This window comes from Citrus sinensis, chromosome 7, assembly GCF_022201045.2.
Source record: "Citrus sinensis cultivar Valencia sweet orange chromosome 7, DVS_A1.0, whole genome shotgun sequence".
Lineage (NCBI taxonomy): Eukaryota > Viridiplantae > Streptophyta > Magnoliopsida > Sapindales > Rutaceae > Citrus > Citrus sinensis.
The window spans coordinates 6,854,688-6,877,158 of NC_068562.1; the positions used below are offsets into that span (position 1 = coordinate 6,854,688).

Genomic DNA, 22,471 nt, shown 5'->3' on the forward strand with positions numbered 1-22,471 from the left:
GTTAATTAATTTATATCTTGAATTCTTGAAACATCTGTCTGAATTGATCCCATTTTTGTCCATATAGGGGACAACTTTTTATGCATCACATGTATTAATTTTAAGAATCAATTATCTTAATTAATATATATGTGGACACAATATTTATTTAGATAATCAATATATTGGTAAATTAATTCCAATTAATCAAAGTACATATGAAATCTATATGCAATAGAATTAGAACTTCGACAATGTATAGTTTTTTTACTACAAATATGTATGTATATATACACTGATAGAGGTCACAAACATTATTAAGCAAATGTACGTGTGTGATTAGTTTTTATATTTCCGTTTTAATCCTTTTTGTTTTAAAACAAACTCTCCTTTTATTTCTATATACACAAAAGTTCAAGAAGTAAGTTGAATTGGATTTACCATTATTATTGGTAACTAAAAAAAAAAATTGAAAAAGAAGTGACTGAAACTCCAATGAAGCAATAAGCCAAAACCGAGCTCTATCCCTTTTCCTTTCTTCGCATTATTGTATAAAAATAGAGTGAGAAACTTTTGAATATGCGAATATTTATAGGTGTATGTATTGTTTGTGATGTCCATGCTGCTGCTGTAAAGTGAATAATAAGGGATATACGTTTGTTGGACACAAGAAGCATTGGATCCTGCAATTTGGAAAGATTCGTCAAAAATAATTAATTTGCATATAGAATTGTGAAACTTAGCTTAATTGCTAGATTGGTTGATATATATGAATATATATGAGACATGCCAAATAGTATTTAAAATTTCTTTTTTATGTAGCTATAAATTAAAAAAGATATCGATGATGTTTGACACCTAATGTGGGTGCAATGCAAGTGGGATTCAATCCCGAGGGAGGATCACTCACTCTCATTACCCTATCATTTATAAACAAATTTTACACTATTCTTCCTTTTGGGGTTGTCACTTTTGATCTTCTTTTTTAATAATAATTTAAGTTTCTGATTACACCCTTTTCCATAATATGGGTAGTTGTAATAAAATTATAAGTTCAAAGTATGTTGCTTTGAGTATAATATATATAAGATGTGTGCTCGAGTAAGGTACAATTAGCCTATCATAAGAGATATGTATATATGTGTGTGTGTGTGTATAAACTTACATTGTTAAAATAAGAATGAAAAGAATAATATTAATTCTTATTGATAGATCTCTAAGATTGTTATGTCATTTTAATGAAAAACTTCGTGTGAATGAAATTAATGGATCGGGCTGCTCACTTTGAAAGTGGAGCTCTCAGCTGTACATGCACTTGTTTCTTTCAACTTTCATTGGTTTTAGAAAAGTATTATCAAAAAAACTAGACCAACAAAAAGATTCCTCTGCAATCCCACTTCCCCTCACAGAGAAAGCGATCAAGAAAAAGAATAATACGCAATAATTCATGTTCGTTCATGCATGGTGTTTGGGCAGTTGTTTTCGCTTTCTTATGCATATATTATATTATGCTAACTTCATAAAACAACTCTCCCGGATGTGACATGTTATATATGTTTCTACTTTAAACTTAGTTAGTCTTACTAATTAAGAGATAATTATGCCACGGTGATGGACAAAATGTAAAGATTCAGATATTGGGATTTATGTTGATAAATAAAGAAGCTAATTAGGAAGGGAGCACAATCCCCAAAAACCCACAAACATTTCCTGATTATGGATGCTTTGTTGGGTGCTTTCTGTCTGGTGATACATGATGATCACTGATCAGAGTTTTTTTTTTTTTTTTTTTTTTTTTGAACTTTAATAAAAGAACAAAAACCAATATGTGGCGGTATCTAAAAAAGCTGACATATAAATTCAACAAAGGCTACAAGAGAGGGGCTGTGTTATGTTAATGTATGTGTCTGGAGTTTACGTATTTTGATGGTGGGCATGGCTAAAGAGTAAAGACTAGTTGACTTGTCATTGTAAAGGATTCAAGATGCTCTCAATAATAATAATACTAGCCATAGCTAGTACCTACTCTCTCTCTCTCTCTCTCTCTCTCTCTCTCTCTGCACCTTTTGCCTTGACTTACTGTCTTCTTCCCTTTTGTTCCTGCTTTCACTTAAACTTTCAGCTTCCATGATCATTATGGTGCCTAGAAAATGCTTTACTTTCTTTGAAAATTTGCCTGTTGGGTTGGCCATTTATATTTGTACATGGCTAGTCGAAGAATTGTCTTTACATTTAATTAGTTACAATTTTTAATTTAATTGCTGTACTTGAAGTATATATATATATATAAGACAATCAAGTCATATTATTGTTGCCTGTTGCCATGTCGATGGTGGCTGGTTTTTAACCTGTAGCGGGCACCGTACAGGGCAGCGCATATTTCGTTTCTTTTTCTCCTGTTTTATGTCTCAAATAAACTTTAGCTCTTAAAAAAAATTAATCTCTGATGGGTGACACTAAACATCAATCTCATTTTAGAATCGAGTGGTGCTATTGTCACCCCTCAATAATTCTCTTACAGCCCCTTCCCTAAATATACCCCATTTAATCATTTCAAAATTGACTATTCCTCTTTTAACACCACCTTCCGTTCCCTTAACACCCTTGTTCACTATGGGAAAAAAAAAATTGAAAAAGTCTATGTAAAGGACTGGGTCTTGTAATATATTTTAAAATCTAAATTTACATCACAAAAGAGGAGGGATTTGAGAAATAAGAAGACAATAGAAGAAATTTTCGTAAAATATATAATATAGTTTATATAGGAAATTATATTTTCTAATATATGGAGGAGTGGAGAAATTTTGGCAAAATAAGAGATCCATCTAGAAGTAGAAGGGTGATATCTTTGTTGTGAGAAGATTTCTCTTTCATACAATTTTCTTATTCTACAATGCTTGAAATGGAAAATTTTCTTGGCTGCTTCAATTCAATTGCATGCATCAATAAAGCATTAAATACAAATAAAAGCATAAATAATATGAGACGTGAGGATTTAGGGAGCTTTTAAAGAGAGAGATGAGTTCACAAATATTAGAAATTGACTCATCAAATTTGACTGAACAATTTATAATCTTGCCATAAGTCAGAAAATAATAATAAGAATTTGTGAACATATATAATCGACTGTTTATTATTTAAGTTTTTTCTTCATTATTTGGAATGGTTGCAGAGAAGAGAAGTTTTGTATCTAAATTCAAACTTGAATTGTGCAGGCTCCTTGCAGGAGTTTCATTAGAGGTCTTTTAATGTAATTTCCTGTATGGTTAAAATTGGAAAAACAAAAATGGGGTTTTGATAGGATTATTGAGGAGTGCCAATAGTGCCACTCTTTAGCATCCGCACGATAAAGCTAGTAGCCCAGTATAAATGGACTTATTCTTTTGGGCTTCCTCAAGTAAGTAAATGAAACGTGAAAGCCTAGTGAAGGTCCACTTGCAAGCTCAGCATTCATTAGTACTTGTACATTTCTTTGCTTACAAGAAAAATAATTTCCATTCGAGTGTCTTAAAAATCATCTCACCCAATTAAAAAAACAAATATGATAAACAGACTGGAGGCTGAATGCTAATAGTGATGGTAAGTTGCAGGTTTGGGCAGACTTTTTCAAAGTCGAGATCTAAGCTCATTTTAGGTGAAATGTAAGAGTCGAGTTCATTGCGGGCTCAGCCTGAATCTTGGCTTAGGCTTACATATATTTTTAATTATTTTTTAAATAGTTGTAAATTTGTAATAAGTTAATAATTAACAATAAATTAAAAAAAGACTGTTTCAAAGTAAAATAATAAATAAAGAAAGCGAAGCAAATAAAAACTTATAGATTTAATTTTTCAGTATTAAATTCTTTAATTCAAGCACCCTCTTAATTAATTACGCTTAAGAGAGAGTTAAATATTATAATTTGTAAGTTTTTTGAACTTGACTTATGAATTAAAGATTTAAGTTTTTTAATTTTTTTAGATTTTAATTTATAAATTTATATTTTTTTAAAAATAAAGGGTTGGGCCGGGGTAGCCAATTGTCAATATAACTTATAAAGATAAACATACAAATTGAGTATTGAGTAATGTCATCATGCTTCTTTTACACTTATCAATTATATGAATATAAAAGGATGGCATGTCCTACAAAAACGTTTATAACATAAGTGCCATATCTAATATTACAAAAAGAAAAAAGAAAGAGAGAAATAAACGATTATTCATGGTAATAAAAAGACAACATGACAACCAAGAAAAATATGAGGAAAAGATATGTGATCATCTATAACCGACATGGGTAGGGATGGTAATGGGCACCGCCCACTGTAGGTTTGTCATTACCAAACCTGCATACGCACAAAATTTAAATTAACAGGTTGTGGGTTTTATTTTTTTAAGAAAACTTGCCCGTTGCAAGTTTTGATAATTATCAAACCAACAATGGTGCCCGACAGATTTTTTGTGAGTTTTCACATTTGAAACAAGTTGCATTAAATCATATCAAATTAACATGTTAATCTATAACTGATTTTAAATCATATCAAATTAATATGTTAAGCTGGCTGAAAATACAAAATTATGCATGCAGATTTTAAACAAGCTGAATCTATAACTATACATATATCAATCACACAATTTTCAAATGTAATCAAATACAAAAAATTTGATGAAAATAATAGATTAGTAGCAGCATGTACTGCTAACAATACCTTCCACGACCAAAACAGATGAAAATAAGAGGCGGTACAGAAGATGACAGCTATAACAACAACAATTGTAAAATCAGCGACCCAACTGCAGAATCAGTGGCAGAGGTAGCAGCAACAATAATGGCTACAACTATAGAATCATTGGTGGAGCCATGGAGACAACATCAACAAGCTAACAAAAATAACTGCAAAATCAATAAGGGTTGCCGTAGAATTAGTGGCAATTGTAGTAGAAGGAGTAAAGTCATAGAGATGAGAGATCGATTTAAGTTAGGACTTTACTCTTTAGGGCTTAATGTAATTGAGACTGGCACATATTTACATTTTTTGGTAATTAGGTTTAAATATTTTACATTAAAACATTACAAAATTTTGAAAAAAAGAGTTGTAGGTTTGGCGAATATCTTGTATGTATTCACTATATATTTTGTAAATACCAAATCCACCCGCAACCTAGTGCAGGTTTTGATTTGTGATACCAAACTCACCCGCAACCTGCAAAATTATTTGCTGCAGATGGGTTTTGACAGATGGGTTTGGACAAATTTACGAGTTTGCAAGTACCATTGATGTCCATATACATGGGCATAAAGTGTGCAACGACACATACTATTGATGACTCAACATTTATATTTTTAACAAAAGCATCATGACATTTACTCTGAGTATAAAAAGACGACATTACCTTTTTTTTTTTTTAACACTATATAGGAGACGCATCATCTCTTTTCTTTATTTCACATTATTTCAATAAAAGTAAGATTTTTTCTTTTTCTTCCTTTTTTAACAATTGCAAGGAATAATAATCTATTTTAGTTGTTCATATTTGTTTACATGTCCATTTTCTTCCAACTAAAGACATTGAGATGACTTATCTCATTCTAAATTTGGTCAAAAAATGTAAAAATTATAAGTGTTACATGCAATACATTTTACTTGAAATATGTATACATATATTTTCATTATATAAATAAATGTGGACAGACAGATTGTTCATAAAATTAAAAATCAAAAGACTATTAGCTGAACCAAAATAAAATCAAAGGTAACCCATTTATCTCTTAAAATTCCACTTTAGACATGATAAGTCGTCTATTTTTCAGCAACGCCACATCCAATATTTCTTCGCAAGAATACTAAAGATGACAATCGTTTGTCATTGGAGAACCAAACAACATGTCATTGATATGAATATCAGACCTCCAACATGCCATCCTCTATATTCTCATAAACGACAATGGATAAACATTATTCGCTGCCGCATACTATTTTTAACCTATGTTTGAAATTTGTGCCAAAATGACATATCATCCACCTTTATTTCGGTCGGACAATAGGGCATTCATGTAATTAACAGGACAACGGCACATCACCTACGTAGTTGAATTCCACATGATTTTAATGAAAATAAGAGATCTTTTACTTTTTAACAATTAACTAAAATAATAAACAACGTTAATTATTCTTATATTTTTACACGTTTGTTTTCTCCAACACAGAAAATAAGTTGATTGTATATTTTGGTCAAAATTGATTGAAAAACTTTAGTTTCAAATTCATGTTGAAGTGTGGATATATACTATGTTGAAGATATATATACATATATATTTATACTATGTTGAAAATATATATTACATACTCTGGTCCGGGGTTTATGTAGGAATATGAACTCTTTGGCCTCCCAATAGACTCATTCTAAATTTGGTGTAATAACGTAAAAATTGCACATGTTACATGCAACACATTTACTTGAAATATATATAATGTATTTTTATAATATTAATAGATGCAAATAGATGGACCGTTTATAAAATTGAAAATCGAAAGACCATTAGCTAAACCAAAATAAAATCAAAGATAGTTCATTTGTATTTTAAAACTTCACTGTAGACATGACAAGTCATCTATTTTTTAACGATGTCACATCCAATATTTTAAACTTTAATTTGAAAGAATGCTAATGATGACGGGTCCTTTGTAATTTAAGAGTTAAATGACAAGTCGTCAATATGACTATCGGGTTTCTGACATGACGTCCTTTGTATTCTTATAAACAACAATATGTAAATAGGTCGTTTGAAATTTGTGACTAAATAACATGTCTTATGCCTTTATTTTGGGCGGATGATGTGGCAACCGAGTAATTTATAGGACAATGATGCATCATCTACCTAGTTGAATTCCACATGATTTTAATGAAAGAGATTGTTTGATTTTAACAATTAAATAAAATAATAAATGACTTTAATTATTCATTTTTTTTACATGTTTATTTTCTCCAACACGATAAATAAGTTATTTGTATATTTGTATCAAAATTAAGGAAAAAACCTTAATTTGAAAATCACGCTGAAGTACGCATGCATACTATGTTGAAAATATATATTATATACAATGGTCTGGGCTTTATATAGAAATATAGAAATATGATCTCTTAGCATTTATTTCTACTTTACAGGCAATGCGTCATCTTTTTCTTTAATTTCACATGATTTTATTAAAAATAAGAGATTTTTTTTTTTCTGTTTTAACAATTACATGAAATGATAATCTATTTTAGTTGTTCATATAATTTTGTATATCTGGTAAAATTAAGATAAAAACTTTAATTTAAAGATTACGTCTATCCTTTTGTCTCGTTGGCTGAATACAACAACCAGCATTGAACCAATAAAAAATTCATATAACTGCTGCTTTATCGAAGCCGCCATTTTTATTTTTATTTTTTCGTTATTGAAAACAATTCGGTTTCAGTTTTAAGTTGTTTCATGTGGTGTTTGTTTTTGTTTAATGTAAAATTATCTTAATAGAATCATTACTTTTTTTTTACTATTCACTGAATTTGGATGTATTTAATATTTACCTAACTTGCACGATAAACCATATGATTTTACCTTAATAAAATCTTACTTGTCGATTGGCTGACAGAGTGATGACAAAATATTGAGCCCAACTTACTTTATTAATTAACGATTTTCAAATAATAAGAGGGATATATGAGATTTGGTGTACCATAATTTCTATCAGCGCCTCCTTTTATTCTTTTTCTTCCCCCCCCCCCCCCCCCCCCCACCAATAAAAAATCATTGCTCCATTTAAAAAAAAAAAAAAAAAAGAGGCGCTTTTGCCTCCAAATTTAGAGATGAAGCTGGAAAAATAAAGCAAGATGAGGTGTACTTCTGATCAAAGCGGACCATAAATTCTCTCTAAAATTTAATATAAGAGTAAAAAAATCTATACTTGATGATGTAATTAATTACTAGAACCAGCATAAAAATCCATTTTGTTACCAAAATTTTCATTCAAGATTAAAAAAATTTGATGATGGTGTTTTTAGGAAATACACAATTGATTTGAGGAAATACACAATCCAGTAGGAGTGGAAATGCATAGTGAGAGAGAGAGTGAGAGTGACGGCACTACTAGTACAGCTACAACGAGAGGCCCAAGAGAGTCAACGACGACGATGACAGTCAAACGCGCGATGGCGACAATGCGAAGGCGGAGCACCGCCACCACCAATACGACGTTGTTCCTCACCGTTTTGATATCGCTCTTGGCCTTTCTTGGCTTCGTCCCTGTCTTCGCTCCCCTCCCTTCTCTCGCCTTCCGCAATCCTCCTCCTCCTCCTCACCACCGTCATCGCCACAATAACGTAACACACACACTCTCTCTCTCTCTCTGTATGACTATATGTTTGTATTTCATGTAATTGTTAGAGATGAGTATATTGTGAGTATTAATTTATTTAGTTACCTTGTTTAACTTTGATCAACGTCGAAATGTTACTTGCTGAAAATGTTGATTTTGGTGATTGGTTGGGAGATAATTTATTTTATTTTATATTTTTATTTTTATTTTTTAATTATTATTGGTATGTATCTCATCAGGTGAATGGTCGAAAGTTTGAGATTGAGGATGACATGTTCCGGAAAGATGGTGAGCCATTTCAGATTATTGGTGGTGACCTGCATTATTTCCGCATTCTCCCTCAGGTATTCCTCTTCCTTTTATTTATTTTATTTGTTTCTAAAGCAGTGACATAGTTGAATTTATTCAATGCCATTTCGGATTATTGAGTATCTGCAATTGAAGGTTTATAAGAGTAAAAATAACAATAATAATATTAACTGTTGTCACGCTCAGTATAAATGGGGGAAAATAGAGAAATGAAATTCTTTCGAAGAAATTGAGTATTGGTAAAGCTCTTCAGCCTCAGGGTTGCATATTTTTAATTTCAAAGCTTTCTCACAATAAAAATAAGTTATAGAATTGGTTTATGTGTTATTTTCTACCTAAATGTCTTGGTTAATTTACTAGCATATATATACTTTCTTATTTGTCATTATTACTATATTTTGGGTAATGTTCTTCTTCAACAACATGGTGATTTGGTGTGTGTTTTATATATGCAGCACTGGGAAGATAGGCTTTTGCGAGCAAAGGCTTTAGGCTTGAATACCATTCAAACTTATGTTCCTTGGAATCTGCATGAACCAAAACCTGGCAAGCTGGTTTTTAGTGGCATTGCAGATCTTGTTTCATTTCTTAAACTTTGTCAGAAGCTGGATTTGCTTGTTATGCTTCGACCTGGGCCTTATATATGTGCAGGTCAGTGTCTGTTTTTCAACTCAGATTCTTTGTTCAGTAATTGGTCTCGTTGTTGTGGGTGTCCCTAGTCATGTTGATGATGAAAGTTGTTTCCTCTAATAATATCCTATTTGTTGTAGAGTGGGATTTGGGGGGTTTCCCTGCTTGGTTACTTGCCAAAAAGCCGGCTCTCAAGCTAAGGTCATCTGATCGTGCTTACCTTCAGTTGGTACATTCCCCCATACTTTTCCTGTTAGTAATAAATATCTTAACATGTACGTTGAATCAGACAAGTGCAGATTGTGAACCTCTTTTTCCAAGGATGCTCCTACCTGCAATTGATCATTTTCAATCTTCTTTTATTTTCTTTTGGCTGTTAGGGATCAGAAACTGTGACCTGCTGTGCCTCTCACCCTTATTATTTATCTCTCTGTTGGTTATGTTGCTTTTCATCTATTTCAACAGAATTCCTAGCTCCACATGGTCATACTAACCTCGTAAAAGTTGTGGCATATTCAATTATGCATTGTTATCTTGATTAGATTTCCTCCCTTGTTTTATCCAACCTTGAGCTCTAATTTTGCACTTGTTTTTCTGTTTTCAAGTTGAATTGTTTGGGTTGAATGATTTTCTGCTCGAACAATTAAAAAATAAATGAAATCTTGATGCATGTTCTGTTCGCTAGCTGTCATATAATGTTAAGGATTTATTAGGCCATCTGCAGTGTCCTAGAATATTTGTTCATACCAATGATCTCTTTAGGTGCATTTCTCAGGCAAATCAGTGTTGGTTGTATTACAGTGCTGTCTATGCTGACTTGTGGTTTTGAAGCAAATACAGTCAGTTCTCTTATTGGTTGTCACTCTTTCCAATGATTTGCTCAATTTCTATTGAATTTCATTTTTTAGTCAAGCATGTCCGACGCTTTTTGTCTTTAACTTCTGTTGATTCACCATGACATACCTCACTGTGCTTGTTTCAAAACTCCAAATTTGCAGGTTGAAAGATGGTGGGGAGTCCTACTTCCGAAAATAGCTCCTCTGCTTTATGACATTGGAGGCCCAATTGTAATGGTTCAGGTATGTGGGCAGGGTATTTTACTTATTGCTTAGCTGTCTGATCACTTGAACTGTAATAGATAGAAGGAGAAAACAGTTAGCGGGGAAAAAAAAAATCCAATTTCCAATATGCTGTAATCAAACCACAGCAGTTTAGGAAAAAAGGCCCATCCTTCTTAATGGTTAAAGAAAACTGTCGTTAAGTTTTGTGTCAGGGAAAAATATAATTTCTCTAGATTTCTGTCCGCTTATCATTTCTTTTCCTATAAAAATAGTAATGTGCTTCCTCCATTCCTTTTGCCTTTCTACTTTTCATCAAATCTACGCTCTACCAAACAAAGTGTTAAAATGATAGGACAACTTCAAATTCTCTAGTTTCAGGTACCGATGATAATTGATATTATTTTCACAGATTGAAAATGAATTTGGTTCGTATGGAGATGACAAAGAGTATCTTCATCACCTTGTAACATTGGCGAGAGCACACCTTGGGAAAGATATAATTTTGTAAGAACTTTTTGTGTTCCTCATTCCATTTTTTTCCTGGTAATAGTGTTGGTATTATTTACTTGAACTTGATTGATTTAGTTGAGCAGTATGAACTTATGAGAGTAACTGAATAATTTTCGGCTTTATGGTGCCTCTCGTAGACATTTCTTTTTGTAATTTTGTATTATAAAGGTGTTCAAATTGCGTTAGTCAAATGGAATTTTGGCACATAATTCTAGTTTAATTATCTACCCTTTGACTTGATTTTATTGGTTTCCAGGTATACTACAGATGGAGGTACAAGGGAAACTCTTATGAAAGGAACCAACCGTGGAGACGCTGTCTTTGCAGGTAAGTTGAGCCTAATATATTGTAAGTTCTTAGTTGTTAGCTTGAGGGATATGGGCACTCAGACACAGGAAGTGAAAAATCAATCCTTATAGAATGTCTTTTCTAGATCTTTTTTCTATTATTTTTTTCTTCTTCTCTGCACAGGAGTACTGTAAATTGTATTGTTCAATAACATGTCTTGATTATAACCTAATCTGCAATTGTGATTTATAGCTGTTGACTTCTCAACGGGTGATGAGCCATGGCCTATATTTAAGTTACAAAAGCAGTTCAATGCACCAGGAAAGTCACCACCGCTTTCTTCGTAAGAGTCATGCAATTGTAGTGTTCTGGTCAATATATTGTTTCTCATAATGCTTGGAATTCCAGGGAATTTTATACAGGCTGGCTTACACACTGGGGAGAGAAGATTGCGAAGACGGATGCTGATTTTACCGCATCTTATCTAGAGAAGATTTTGTCACAAAATGGTTCTGCTGTGCTTTATGTATGTACTATAATAATAATAATTATTATTATTTTTCTGGTATCAAGAAACTGTTTGTATGGTGATGTTCTCCATCGGCCTTTTCTAATTTCAGATGGCACATGGTGGGACAAACTTTGGATTTTACAACGGAGCAAATACTGGTAACACTGAGTCTGATTACCAGCCAGATCTCACTTCCTATGATTATGTAAGGACAATATTGATTTGCTTGTCAAGTGAATTAGCTTGGTTATTTGCACCATTTGATAATCCTCATTATCTCAGGATGCACCAATTAAGGAATCCGGTGATGTTGATAACCCAAAGTTCAAAGGTATAAGTTTTGAGTGCTCATTCATTTTTATTTTAATCTCATAGTTAGTTTCCATGCAGTTCTAAAGGTGTCAATACTGTAACTGATATGAAAGTAAATTTGTTTGTGGTATTGGGCTGTGAAAACATGGGAGTAATTCTTCCCTGAAAGATTCTGTTAATAAAGAATGTTCTTCTTTCAGCAATCAGGAGGGTGGTAGAGAAATTTAGTCCAGCATCTCTTCCTTCTGTTCTTCCTGATAATGAGAAGGCAGGATTTGGACCTATTCAGTTACAGAAAACAGCATTGTTATTTGACTTACTCAACATGCTAGATCCTGCAGATGTAGTTGAATCTGAAAACCCACTTTCAATGGAGTCTGTGGGTCAGGTGTGTAAGCATCTATAGCCTTGCTTGCATGTTTCATTTTTTCAGCATTTGATAACAATCCAAGATTGCTGAATACTATGACTGTTGCATTTGGAATTTTTTTTTTCCCCCCGGGTGGTCCAGATGTTTGGATTTCTATTGTATGTTTCTGAATTTGGTGGAAAGGACTATGGAAGCAGTCTTCTTATATCAAAGGTACAAATACCCTTTTTATATTTTAGCTGACTAAGTCACTTTTTAGCTTTGTTATCATGTGCTGCTATCCCTCATTATTGGTTCCAGTATTTATTAGTATTTACATTGCAGGTCCATGACAGAGCTCAAGTGTTTATATCATGTCCAACTGAAGATAATAGTGGAAGGCCAACATATGTTGGAACCATTGAACGATGGTCAAATCGAGCACTCAGCCTCCCTAATTTTAGATGTGGCTCCAACATCAGCTTATTTGTTTTGGTAACTGGCTGTCGTTGTCTTTCATTGAACAGATTGCCTTTTTTTTTCCTTTCTACTTTGTTTTTATACTTTCCTGTTAATATATTTCCTCTTACAGGTTGAAAACATGGGCCGTGTAAACTATGGGCCATATATGTTTGATGAGAAGGTATGCTTACTCGTGAAGTAGGAAGTTTGACATTTCTTCTCAATATCAGTTCATAGCCAAATCTGCCGAATCACTCATGTTAATCTTCTATCCTAGGTCTTCCCATTCCGTCATCTTCAATGTCACTTGGATTCCCATAAATTTAACTTTGCTCATTGCCTTCCATATAAGCTTTTATTGTTTATGCAAGAAGACCAATTATGCTTAATTTTGTTCTTAGTGGTATCTTAAAGAGTCACTTTCTTTGGTCGCCAAAAGCATAGGTGAAGATTTGAGAATTCCCTTGGAATTGACAGCTGGTTTTTTTGTATTTAGGGCATCTTGTCTTCAGTTTACTTGGGTGGGAAAGTTCTGCGCGGTTGGAAAATGATTCCTGTTCCTTTTCACAACCTGAATGAGGTGCCAAAAATCAGTCCCATCCTTGAGGTTGCATATTCTGGACTGATTAAAGCATCTGCCCGCAAAAAATTAGAACATAATGCTGGTGTGTCTTCAGAGTTTATAGAAGGCTGAACGATGTCTTATCATGTTTTTTCTTTTATTTTCACTTGCATGTCATGTTGCTGGAAGCCAAGAATGTTTCGAAAACGAGGATAAATGATGTATTGCATTCCTTTTGCAGGGAATATTACAAAAGAACCTGCATTCTATGTTGGGCGCTTTTCTATTGACAAAGTAAACCAAGTTAAAGATACATACTTATCGTTCAGCGGGTGGGGTAAAGGGATTGCATTTGTTAACGAATTCAACTTGGGAAGATTTTGGCCGGTGAAGTTTTTCTTAATCTCTTATATGCAGCTTTCTCTTATAGTTTATTGTTATGGAGTTGTAATTGGCCCTTTTGCAGTCTTTTGGACCTCAATGCGACCTTTATGTCCCTGCTCCAATCCTTCATCATGGGGAAAATCTTGTGGTATGTGATATCTTTTTATGTATGTATCAGGCTCCTTGGCAACTGTTTACAATATCTACATACTTTCCTCTCTGCGACAGGTCATATTTGAGCTGGAATCTCCAAACTCGGAGCTTGTAATTCATTCAGTAAATCAACCAGACTTCACGTGTGGTTCAATTAAATCAAATGTGCTTCAGCTTTAACTCCCGAATGCCTTGAGACATACTTGACAAAACTAGATAAAAGGTTGAGCTTGACGGTTTACCTCCATTCTGGCTATGTTGGACCCTGGATGTCTTCTCTGTCCGAAGTTAGCTTATGCTATCACATTTCATTTTCAATGTAAGATGATATCTGGCTGAAGTATAATACATGGATAGAGAGGATTGGCTGGAGGTGCGGTAAATAGAAATGCCATGAATCTTTGTCTAATGTACCTTTATGTTAGTAATCTATATTTCAAAAACTCAATTTATTTTGATCCACAGTCATATGAATGCATAGACAAGTTTCCAGTTTATATATCATCAAATATTTAGCCATCAACAGACCTAATAGACAGGCTACTGGGCAATTAATCCAACGCTCCAAGAAAGTGCTTTCTGGAAACATTTTTAAGAATCAAATGAGAATAAAGAACAGTTACAGAGTTCTGCAGGTGCAATAAACACTGAAGACACTTTTATGCAACTCTAATAACATAAATATCAATGGAGCTCAAATCCGTGTTCCATAGCATTAGATTGGCATAATAATATGCTTCAATGAGAATCAACAGTCATTGTTTTTATTTCAAATGGTAGTTACATTCTTTTGTGGTTGAAGGTACAAACTGATGAGTAATCTTCTCGATTGCTCCCACAGAGCTATCTAGGAACTGCTTATGCTACAAAGAGTACTGACTACAAAACAACCAAAAACAAGAAGGGGTAAATAAAAATGGAATCATTTCAAAGGCTGCTTTGAATCCTCCTTCTGATCCTGTTTTGATTGTGTCATTGCAGCAGCTGCCATTGACATGGCAGCGGCAGCTGCCCCCAGCTTTGCACCACCCGCTGCCTTCATTGCTCCTGCTACCTTAGCAAACACAGCTATCCCACCTACAAGAACAGCCCTCAAGGCTACTGTTGGTTTTACCGCCATATTATTTATATCTGTAAAAATTCAACATAACAAAAGTTTCAGCTAACACAAACCAGCAAACCAAATAACAACCAAAAGTCACGTAGCAATGCATCCAGAGTAAGTGCCCACAAAAGCAGCTATGCTATGTCAATGAAAAGGTGAAAATATAAGTCCTCACTCCATCCTTCAATGTATTTTTCAGGAGTTACAAAAGGGCTTCGCATAATTATAGGTCTCTCTGTTTCAATTTTCTAGGAATGATTACGGTTACTTTTCTTTTTTTGGCTCTTTAATATCACTCAAGTGCAAAGAATCTGATTATCTCATAAAGATGATCAACTGCTTCGCATAAAGATGCCTCAAACTTAATGAAAAATAGCTAGGAGCCATATATAAAATTAGACTCAAGCAAACATCTCTAGAAGACCATTGAATTCACTTTCCTCCTAATTCAGGTCTTGTAAACAAAAATTGTCCTAGTGACCCCTAAATACCAAACAAGCTTTTTATCATTTTAATCAGTAAACATCAATATCAATAAGAACAATAACATATAATACCCTTTAAACTTGTTTTTCTAAATACTGCACGACAACTCCAATACTGCTTTTAAAAGCAAAACTTTCAAAAAATTGTGCCCAAAAAGCAAATGTAGAGCATAAAATACTAATCAAACACAAAGATTTCCCAGGTTTTTCAGCCTCATTTCTGCCATTTAACATTAGCAAAAGAAATCTTATAATCGCAACTGCTAATACACTATCCACCTTATGTACCGTGCTCCCTCATATCCAAAAGAAAACATATCTTTTGGCATTCACAATTACAATAAATATACATACATAAGCTGCAATATAAAAGTTGTGATCATACTCTTGCTATCACAAGATCTTAATCAAAACTTGAAATTCAGTCCAAACCAAAAAATGGGTTCTACCAAATTTCTTCAAATCTATTCACTCATGCAATCATACTCATGTTTTCATCAAAAGAGCAAACTTTCTAACTTGTTTCTCTCAGTTTTCTTCTCCATGAACTCAAATGAATTACTTCCAATCATAAATAACCAGACCAAGAAAAACCCACCAAAATTTATCAAAAAATAACTCATAAAGACACACCAAACAGAAAATAAAGAACAGTGCCAGGGAGAGAAAGAATGAGAAGAAAACGAACCTAATCCGAAGAGAAAGTTAATAATTTTTTTCTGAAACTGTAATCTGCAGGGTCGAAAGTAGAGAAATTTAATAGTGGATTACCGATTAAGCTTCTTCCGCGGAACTAAAAATAAGGTATGTTACAAAGGACAAATGTGAAAGAAATGTAGTCTGTGTCAAATAAAACGACGACGTTTTAGGCTCGATGCTGTGAATAGATACAACTGTTTGAGATCACTGTTGGATTGTGACGGGTGATTATCATTTAACTCCCCTGAGGTTTAATGTATTATTGCTTAATAGACATATTTTATTTAATAGTCGCTTACCATCCATCTAATTGTAGACCTAGTGGCAGTGTAATGTAAGATATGTTATGTAGGGTAGAATAAGTAATTAAAATTGTCTGTATTATTATTCACTTTGTGATGTAGGACGCATATACAGTCGAATATATTAGGAATTCTAGATTTTGAATTAATTTAGTATTTAGTATTTTATTAGATTTTTTTTTTAATTTTATGAAGCTTATTTGAGTCGTGTTTGTAATTCTATTTTAATTAGGATTTTAAATTATTTTCCTTATTTGAGAAGGATTAGGACTAAATCAACAATTATATATATAAGCTTGTTATCTTAGTTTATGGTAAACACCTTTAAACTTTTCATCAATAATAGTTCAAATTATTTCCTTTAGATTTATGTTTTTCGTTAACTTAGCTTTTTCTCTCTTTGAGAGTTTCTTTCTTAAATTTCTAGAATGTACTCTAAAATGACATCTAGCATCACTTCCACACTGCATCAAATGGTATCAGAGTTTTTTTCTGTGTCAAGCAGAACTTTTCTCACTATCAACCACCCTCTATACATAAATCCTTCCTCTATCATCCATCAATTAAAAAAAAAAAAAAAAGAAATCAGCAAAACCCTAGCTACCAATAGCCACCGCACGTGGCTGCTATTCTTTTTATTTTCCTTCAATCCTCTCTACTATCTGAACACCCACACGCCACTGGCTAAATCCTAGCCGTCAAACACCATTGATCTGTCATGTAACCAGCCTAACACCACACAAATAGCCATTAAACCACTACACTAACATTATGATCTGATTCAAACGACCACTACCATCACATCACCAACCTCAAATCTTCTAGATCCACATTGCCTTGCCCAATTTTCCATTCATTGTCACTGGTAAACACATCTTTTATTTATTTATAATTTTACACATTACTTTCTTTTAATTAAATCATTTCCCTTTAATTTTTTTTGTTCTTATAAAAAACCACAAAAAATCCCAAAATAAAAATAAAAAAGTGATACAATGAGATATAGAGACGATGATGATGATTTTTCCTATTATGATGGATTTAATAATCCTAAGGATGTTTTTGATTGGAACTTCAAAATTGAAGATATTCCAAAAGATAAAGATGTTAATTATATGTTTTCTAAATTAATGGGACATGCATCACAATTATGGATAAACTTACAAACAACACGAATTTGACATAGAAGAGACACGATTCGAACTTGGCATAGCTCGAAAAGGAGGATAAAAGCCTATTTTATTTCTCTTGAATATTCGCAAATGATCCATCATAAATTTGATAAGTGTCACTGTTCAATTCTATGAATTCAAATTATTATTGTCATATGAATTTTTCTAAAGATGATAAGGATACAATTTCAAGATTTGTGAGAGGATTATGTGCTGATATTAAAGAATGAGTTTTATTATAAATCATTGCTACTTATTGGTACTAGATGTCGTTAAAATTACTTTAAAAGTTGAATTGCAAATCAAGAGAGAGAGAAAGCAAGCATTGAAGAGATTTGAATGAATGCATCGTGAAAACCAAAGAAGACAAAAATCAAGAGTTCAATAGATTCATTCCGCCAAAACTATAGCACGAGAGTTCGTTATTGAAGTAAGATCCTATTAAGGACTTCCCCTCGCTGAATGATTCTAATATTGAAAGACAGTTTTTTTTATGCTAATAAAGATCATAACGCGCTAAGGGAAAAAGATATTTTGCTTAAAGATTCTAAAGTTACTAAAGATATATTAATTGTTCAAGATTCAACCATTGTAATGAGTAAAATGAAAAAGTTTATCCAATATTCTAAAGTTAAAAATGTTAGCATAGAAAATCAATCTTTAATATCTTCATCATTAGAAGAAAAGAATGTCATGAAATCTTCTTTTGAAGAGATTTCAAATGAGGATGATGTTTCGAATGAAGAGGTACATTCTATTCTTTATTTGAGTTTTATACCTATAGCTAAAATTGTGCAAGAAGCTTAAGAAGAAAAGACACCAATTGTTCTTGAAGATGATAAAAATGATATGGTTTTACCAATTATTCGTGAAGCTAAGCAAATTTTTCTTAAAGTCCTTGAGATAGTTGATATGGTTACACCTATCTGTATTAAAGATGAAAAATGAAGAACACTTAGCTACAAAAGGAGAAATTGACAGAAAGTATAATGAGCAAAATAAGGAGAAAGTTCTTTTGTTTGTTTCTATAAGAGCATCTCTGAGCTACATCAGCATTTAAGATTTCAAAAGATATTCCGATTAAGTTTCTTCAAATAAAAAATAATTCTCTCTCTTCAATTTTGTAGAGTTGTTTTCTCCCGCTTCAATTTATATTTTATTAGTTTTTATTGGAGAGAGAGAGAGAGAGATAAAGAGATTACTTTAATTACCATTTATTTTTCCTTTGAAAAAATATTTATTTGATTAAAATAATATTAACTTGTTTCTATTTGAAGAGTCTTTTGAAAAATAACATATTTTTTCACTATACTTTTTACCACATAAGTAAGCAAATAAATATTTGAAAAGTAAAATTAATAGAGCTTTTGGGGGATGCTCAAAGTTTGCATATTTTAGAAGAGTCATACTCAAAAGCAAGAAGCAATTAAAATTTGGTACTTTCGAGTTTCAAGAATAGTTGATGCAAAGTGCTACTAATTCGCATTACAAGATCAAATACTTCTTCACTATAAGTTTCATCCCTCATATTATCTTTTGTTTTCATCAAAACTCGAGGATGAGGTTTTTTTTTTTTTTTTTGTCTCAAAGACAAGGAGACTAATATATGAAGCATATGGGGTAGAATATATTAGGAATTCTAAATTTGAGTCAATTTAATGTTTAGCATTTTATTAGGATTTATCTTGTTTTATTAAACTTATTTAATTTGAATCGTATTTGTAATTTTATTCTAATTAGAATTTAAATTATTTCTCTTATTTAAAAAAGACTAGGTTAGTAACTACTATATATAAACTTGCTATCTTAATTTGTGATAACACCTTTAAACTTTTTATTAATAATATTTCAAATTATTTGAGAAGAAAATCAGTCGTTTGTTTAATTCTTCAATACTTAAAACGACTGGTAAGTTTTATTTTTAGAACGAAAATGATTTGTCGTTTTAACCAACATGAAAAGGAGGGCTAGAAGCATGCACGTGTCACCCTTGCAGTGGACGTTCGTAACCATTCTATGCACCCCCGAGCGCCCGACAGCATCGCGTTCCTTCTTCTGTCCATTGGAGGCATTACTTGCCTCTCTTCTTCTTCACCAATCAGAACAAACATACATAAACAGAGAGAGAGGGTCATCAGTGACAGTGGCAAGAATGGATCCGTTTTCCGGGTCGGGTTCATGGAACATGATGCCATCAATTCCAAGCCACAACAGCTCCCCTGCAGCCTCAAATCAAGACAATCTATTTCTCTCCCCACAGCATCAACAACAATTCTACCAACAACCGACTCAATTCCCACAGCAACAGTTTCAACAACAAGGTCGTACACCTCAACAACAACAGCAGCCGCAACAGCAACAACAACAGAACCAACATCACCAGTCACTCGCTTCCAACTTCCACCTCTTACACGTGGGACTACTGATCTTTTTTTCTTTTCTTTTGAAACTTTTTCTCATCCTGGTATGTGAAAAAATTAATTTTTGCTAATTATTTGATCTGGGTTAATGAATTTAATGTTCAGTTGATGGAGAATTTAGCGGATGCTATTGAGAATGGAACTCGGGACCAGCAGTCTGATGCTTTGGTATTTTTCCCCTTTTTTTTCCAAATTTTATTTCAGTTTGTTTTTTCCATTTTTGGTGATTTGTTTTCTCATTTTGTACCTTCTCTTGTTTTTGGAAGGTTAATGAACTAAACAACCACTTTGAGAAGTGTCAGCAGCTGTTAAGTTCAATATCAGAATCACTCGATACGAAGGCTATGGTAATATCTATCTACCTCCGCCATTTTATTTTTCTTTTTAATAAATGAGTTGGGCAATTTCGTTTCATGATCAGTGCATCAGTTGTTATCAGAGTTGCTAATTTGGATTAATTTTGATTTATTTATGATGCATTAAGATTTGAGGCATTATGCATAATGTTTAGCTTGAGTACTTTTGACGTGTGTAGTTGATTAAATTGCAAGAATATGCATAATTTTTTATATTGCAATGATAGAAAGGGTTTCCAGAGACACCACCTAATGATTGGATTTGTAGGTCAAATAGACTAACCGTGTGGATAGATATGTAGAGACGGAAGTATCAAATAGGGAAGCTGTGGGGGATTGAAATTTTTCTTTTTCCTCTTTTTGCTTTTGTTATGTTCATTTGTTTGCATTGTGATGTAATTAGTACTTTTGTTCGTTAAAGTTTCTTCTTATGATTTGATAACTTTTGCATATCGGATATAGACGGTTGAGGGGCAGAGACGAAAGCTGGAAGAAAGTGAGCAACTGCTAAATCAACGGAAGTCTGTAATGCTTATGTTAAGAGTATTTTGTTTTCAATAAAAATTGCTATATTTGCATGGCACATGAATTGTTTTGTTATTGAATGCCAGGGAACTGATTGACAAATATATGAACTCTGTGGAAGAGCTTATCGAGTATGAACCATAATTGCTTGTCCACATATCAACTTGAGGTGAGAATATCCATGTCAACTTTTAGTTTGATTGAAAAAGAAGTTAAGAATTGTATTTTCATCGTGGTGGAACTCCACAACCTATTAGGGGGAGAAATGGACTTTTGTTGTGATTGAATTTAGAGCAACATACCCAAATGAAATACCGAATGTGGATGCAAGTAATTGGTGGAGGCTATGAGATGGAGTTGGAAACAAAGCAATAGGCAAAATAGGATTCTTAAAGTTGACCACTAGTATTAGGATTGGAACTTCTTTTAGTTGCATATAATTCTCCACGAATTGCTATTTCCCAGACCACCAATTCTTGTTTCTGTCATGAAACAGTTCCTTATGATGTTCAACCTTCTTATGATCAACCTTTTTTATTTGTACACGAGAAAATTATAAGTGAAACTTCAACTACTATTGATATCTGTGCTTGGCTTTAACAACTCCCTTTTACAAGTGAACCTCTTGGCCAATTGGTTGCCACCCCGTCCCTTCCTGAAAGTATAAGCTAAATATTAGAATTTAACTAATGCCTCGGTCAACATTATCTTTATGTTGGACTATAGGAAACTTATGCCAATCATGACTAGTAAGTTTGCTATTAGTGTTTTCATCAGTGTATATTTATCTGACCTTTATTTTCTTGCGTGGTGCTAAACACTTTTTGTTCTGATCATCATCATGCACATGATTAAATTTGAGTTAGCTTGAATCAGTTTTTGATCATCAATTTGCCTTCTTAATTTCAGGTTCAGTTGCAGTTGCATGCTTAACACCAAGTTCAAAGTGAAAGACACTGATTTTTGTGATTGCACCCTAAGATTGCGATCTGTAGTTGTCACTTCACTGAGTAAATTGTAATCCTGTTTTCCTTCTTTCGCCATTAAAGTGTATAACATTTTGGGTATTGAAATGGCCTTGCGGCCCCTATTTCTGCAAGATATTTGTTACCTTGATCCTTCACATAATATCTGCTATTTGTTCAAAGCATTAGATATTTGATACAGAAATTGGTTTATAACATTTTCCTCCATATACTGAATTTCACATGCAACGAAAAAGCAAAATAAAGAACTTAATAAATCAAGAGTAATGATACAGCCACAAACTCTTGTACAAACTTATTTTGTACAAACTGACGTGGCATTAATTCATTGGTTGAATGAAAATATAAATTAATAAAAACAAATCATGTGGGCCAAGTGATATTTAATTTAACCAATCTTATCATGCCACATCAGTTTGTACAAAATAAGTTTGTACAAGAATTTGTAGCAAAATAAGTTTGTACAAGAGTTTGTAGCTGTATCATTACTCATAAATCAAACAATAAAGCTTAAATGATTATTTATCGTTTGCCCAGATGCGTGTGCGTGGAGACATAGTTTTGGGCCAA

General features: G+C 32.9%; 3 protein-coding genes across 4 annotated transcripts; 2 read left to right on the forward strand and 1 right to left on the reverse strand.

Moving 5' to 3' along the window:
* The first annotated feature begins 7,715 nt into the window (after positions 1-7,715).
* Positions 7,716-14,299, forward strand: LOC102628668 (beta-galactosidase 17). Of its 2 annotated transcripts, XM_006465961.4 has the most exons (20): positions 7,716-7,840; positions 8,007-8,324; positions 8,560-8,664; positions 9,085-9,280; positions 9,400-9,488; positions 10,258-10,338; positions 10,730-10,824; positions 11,087-11,157; positions 11,371-11,461; positions 11,527-11,644; positions 11,739-11,834; positions 11,912-11,960; positions 12,142-12,329; positions 12,453-12,524; positions 12,636-12,785; positions 12,883-12,933; positions 13,249-13,417; positions 13,556-13,701; positions 13,781-13,846; positions 13,927-14,299. In XM_006465961.4, exons 2-20 carry the CDS (start codon positions 8,055-8,057, stop codon positions 14,029-14,031), a joined length of 2,208 nt encoding a protein of 735 aa, XP_006466024.2. In that variant the 5' UTR covers positions 7,716-7,840; positions 8,007-8,054; the 3' UTR covers positions 14,032-14,299. The 2 variants fall into 2 exon arrangements, 1 of the variants encoding a protein (XP_006466024.2); XR_008056680.1 differs by lacking the exons at positions 13,249-13,417; positions 13,927-14,299 and having other exon boundaries at positions 7,751-8,324.
* Positions 14,300-14,539: 240 nt separating this feature from the next.
* On the reverse strand, positions 14,540-16,294 carry LOC102628369 (hypothetical protein). The gene is made up of 2 exons (XM_006465959.4): positions 16,130-16,294; positions 14,540-14,982 (listed from the first exon to the last, which is right to left on the reverse strand). Exon 2 carries the CDS (start codon positions 14,969-14,971, stop codon positions 14,774-14,776), a length of 198 nt encoding a protein of 65 aa, XP_006466022.1. The 5' UTR covers positions 14,972-14,982; positions 16,130-16,294; the 3' UTR covers positions 14,540-14,773.
* A 3,366-nt stretch (positions 16,295-19,660) lies between these two features.
* On the forward strand, positions 19,661-22,014 carry LOC102628078 (mediator of RNA polymerase II transcription subunit 9). The gene is made up of 6 exons (XM_006465958.4): positions 19,661-20,027; positions 20,140-20,202; positions 20,301-20,381; positions 20,853-20,911; positions 21,002-21,084; positions 21,825-22,014. Exons 1-5 carry the CDS (start codon positions 19,767-19,769, stop codon positions 21,057-21,059), a joined length of 522 nt encoding a protein of 173 aa, XP_006466021.1. The 5' UTR covers positions 19,661-19,766; the 3' UTR covers positions 21,060-21,084; positions 21,825-22,014.
* The last annotated feature ends 457 nt before the right edge of the window (positions 22,015-22,471 follow it).

Excerpts from the sequence above, each read along its gene's own strand:
- LOC102628078 (XM_006465958.4), top strand. The coding sequence starts at position 19,767 with ATGGATCCGTTTTCCGGGTCGGGTTCATGGAACATGATGCCATCAATT. Across the intron at positions 20,203-20,300 it reads ACCAGCAGTCTGATGCTTTG|GTTAATGAACTAAACAACCA; the intron begins GTATTTTTCCCC and ends TGTTTTTGGAAG. Across the intron at positions 20,382-20,852 it reads CACTCGATACGAAGGCTATG|ACGGTTGAGGGGCAGAGACG; the intron begins GTAATATCTATC and ends TATCGGATATAG.
- LOC102628369 (XM_006465959.4), bottom strand. The coding sequence starts at position 14,971 with ATGGCGGTAAAACCAACAGTAGCCTTGAGGGCTGTTCTTGTAGGTGGG.
- LOC102628668 (XM_006465961.4), top strand. The coding sequence starts at position 8,055 with ATGCATAGTGAGAGAGAGAGTGAGAGTGACGGCACTACTAGTACAGCT. Across the intron at positions 9,489-10,257 it reads ATCGTGCTTACCTTCAGTTG|GTTGAAAGATGGTGGGGAGT; the intron begins GTACATTCCCCC and ends CCAAATTTGCAG. Across the intron at positions 13,847-13,926 it reads ATCATGGGGAAAATCTTGTG|GTCATATTTGAGCTGGAATC; the intron begins GTATGTGATATC and ends TCTCTGCGACAG.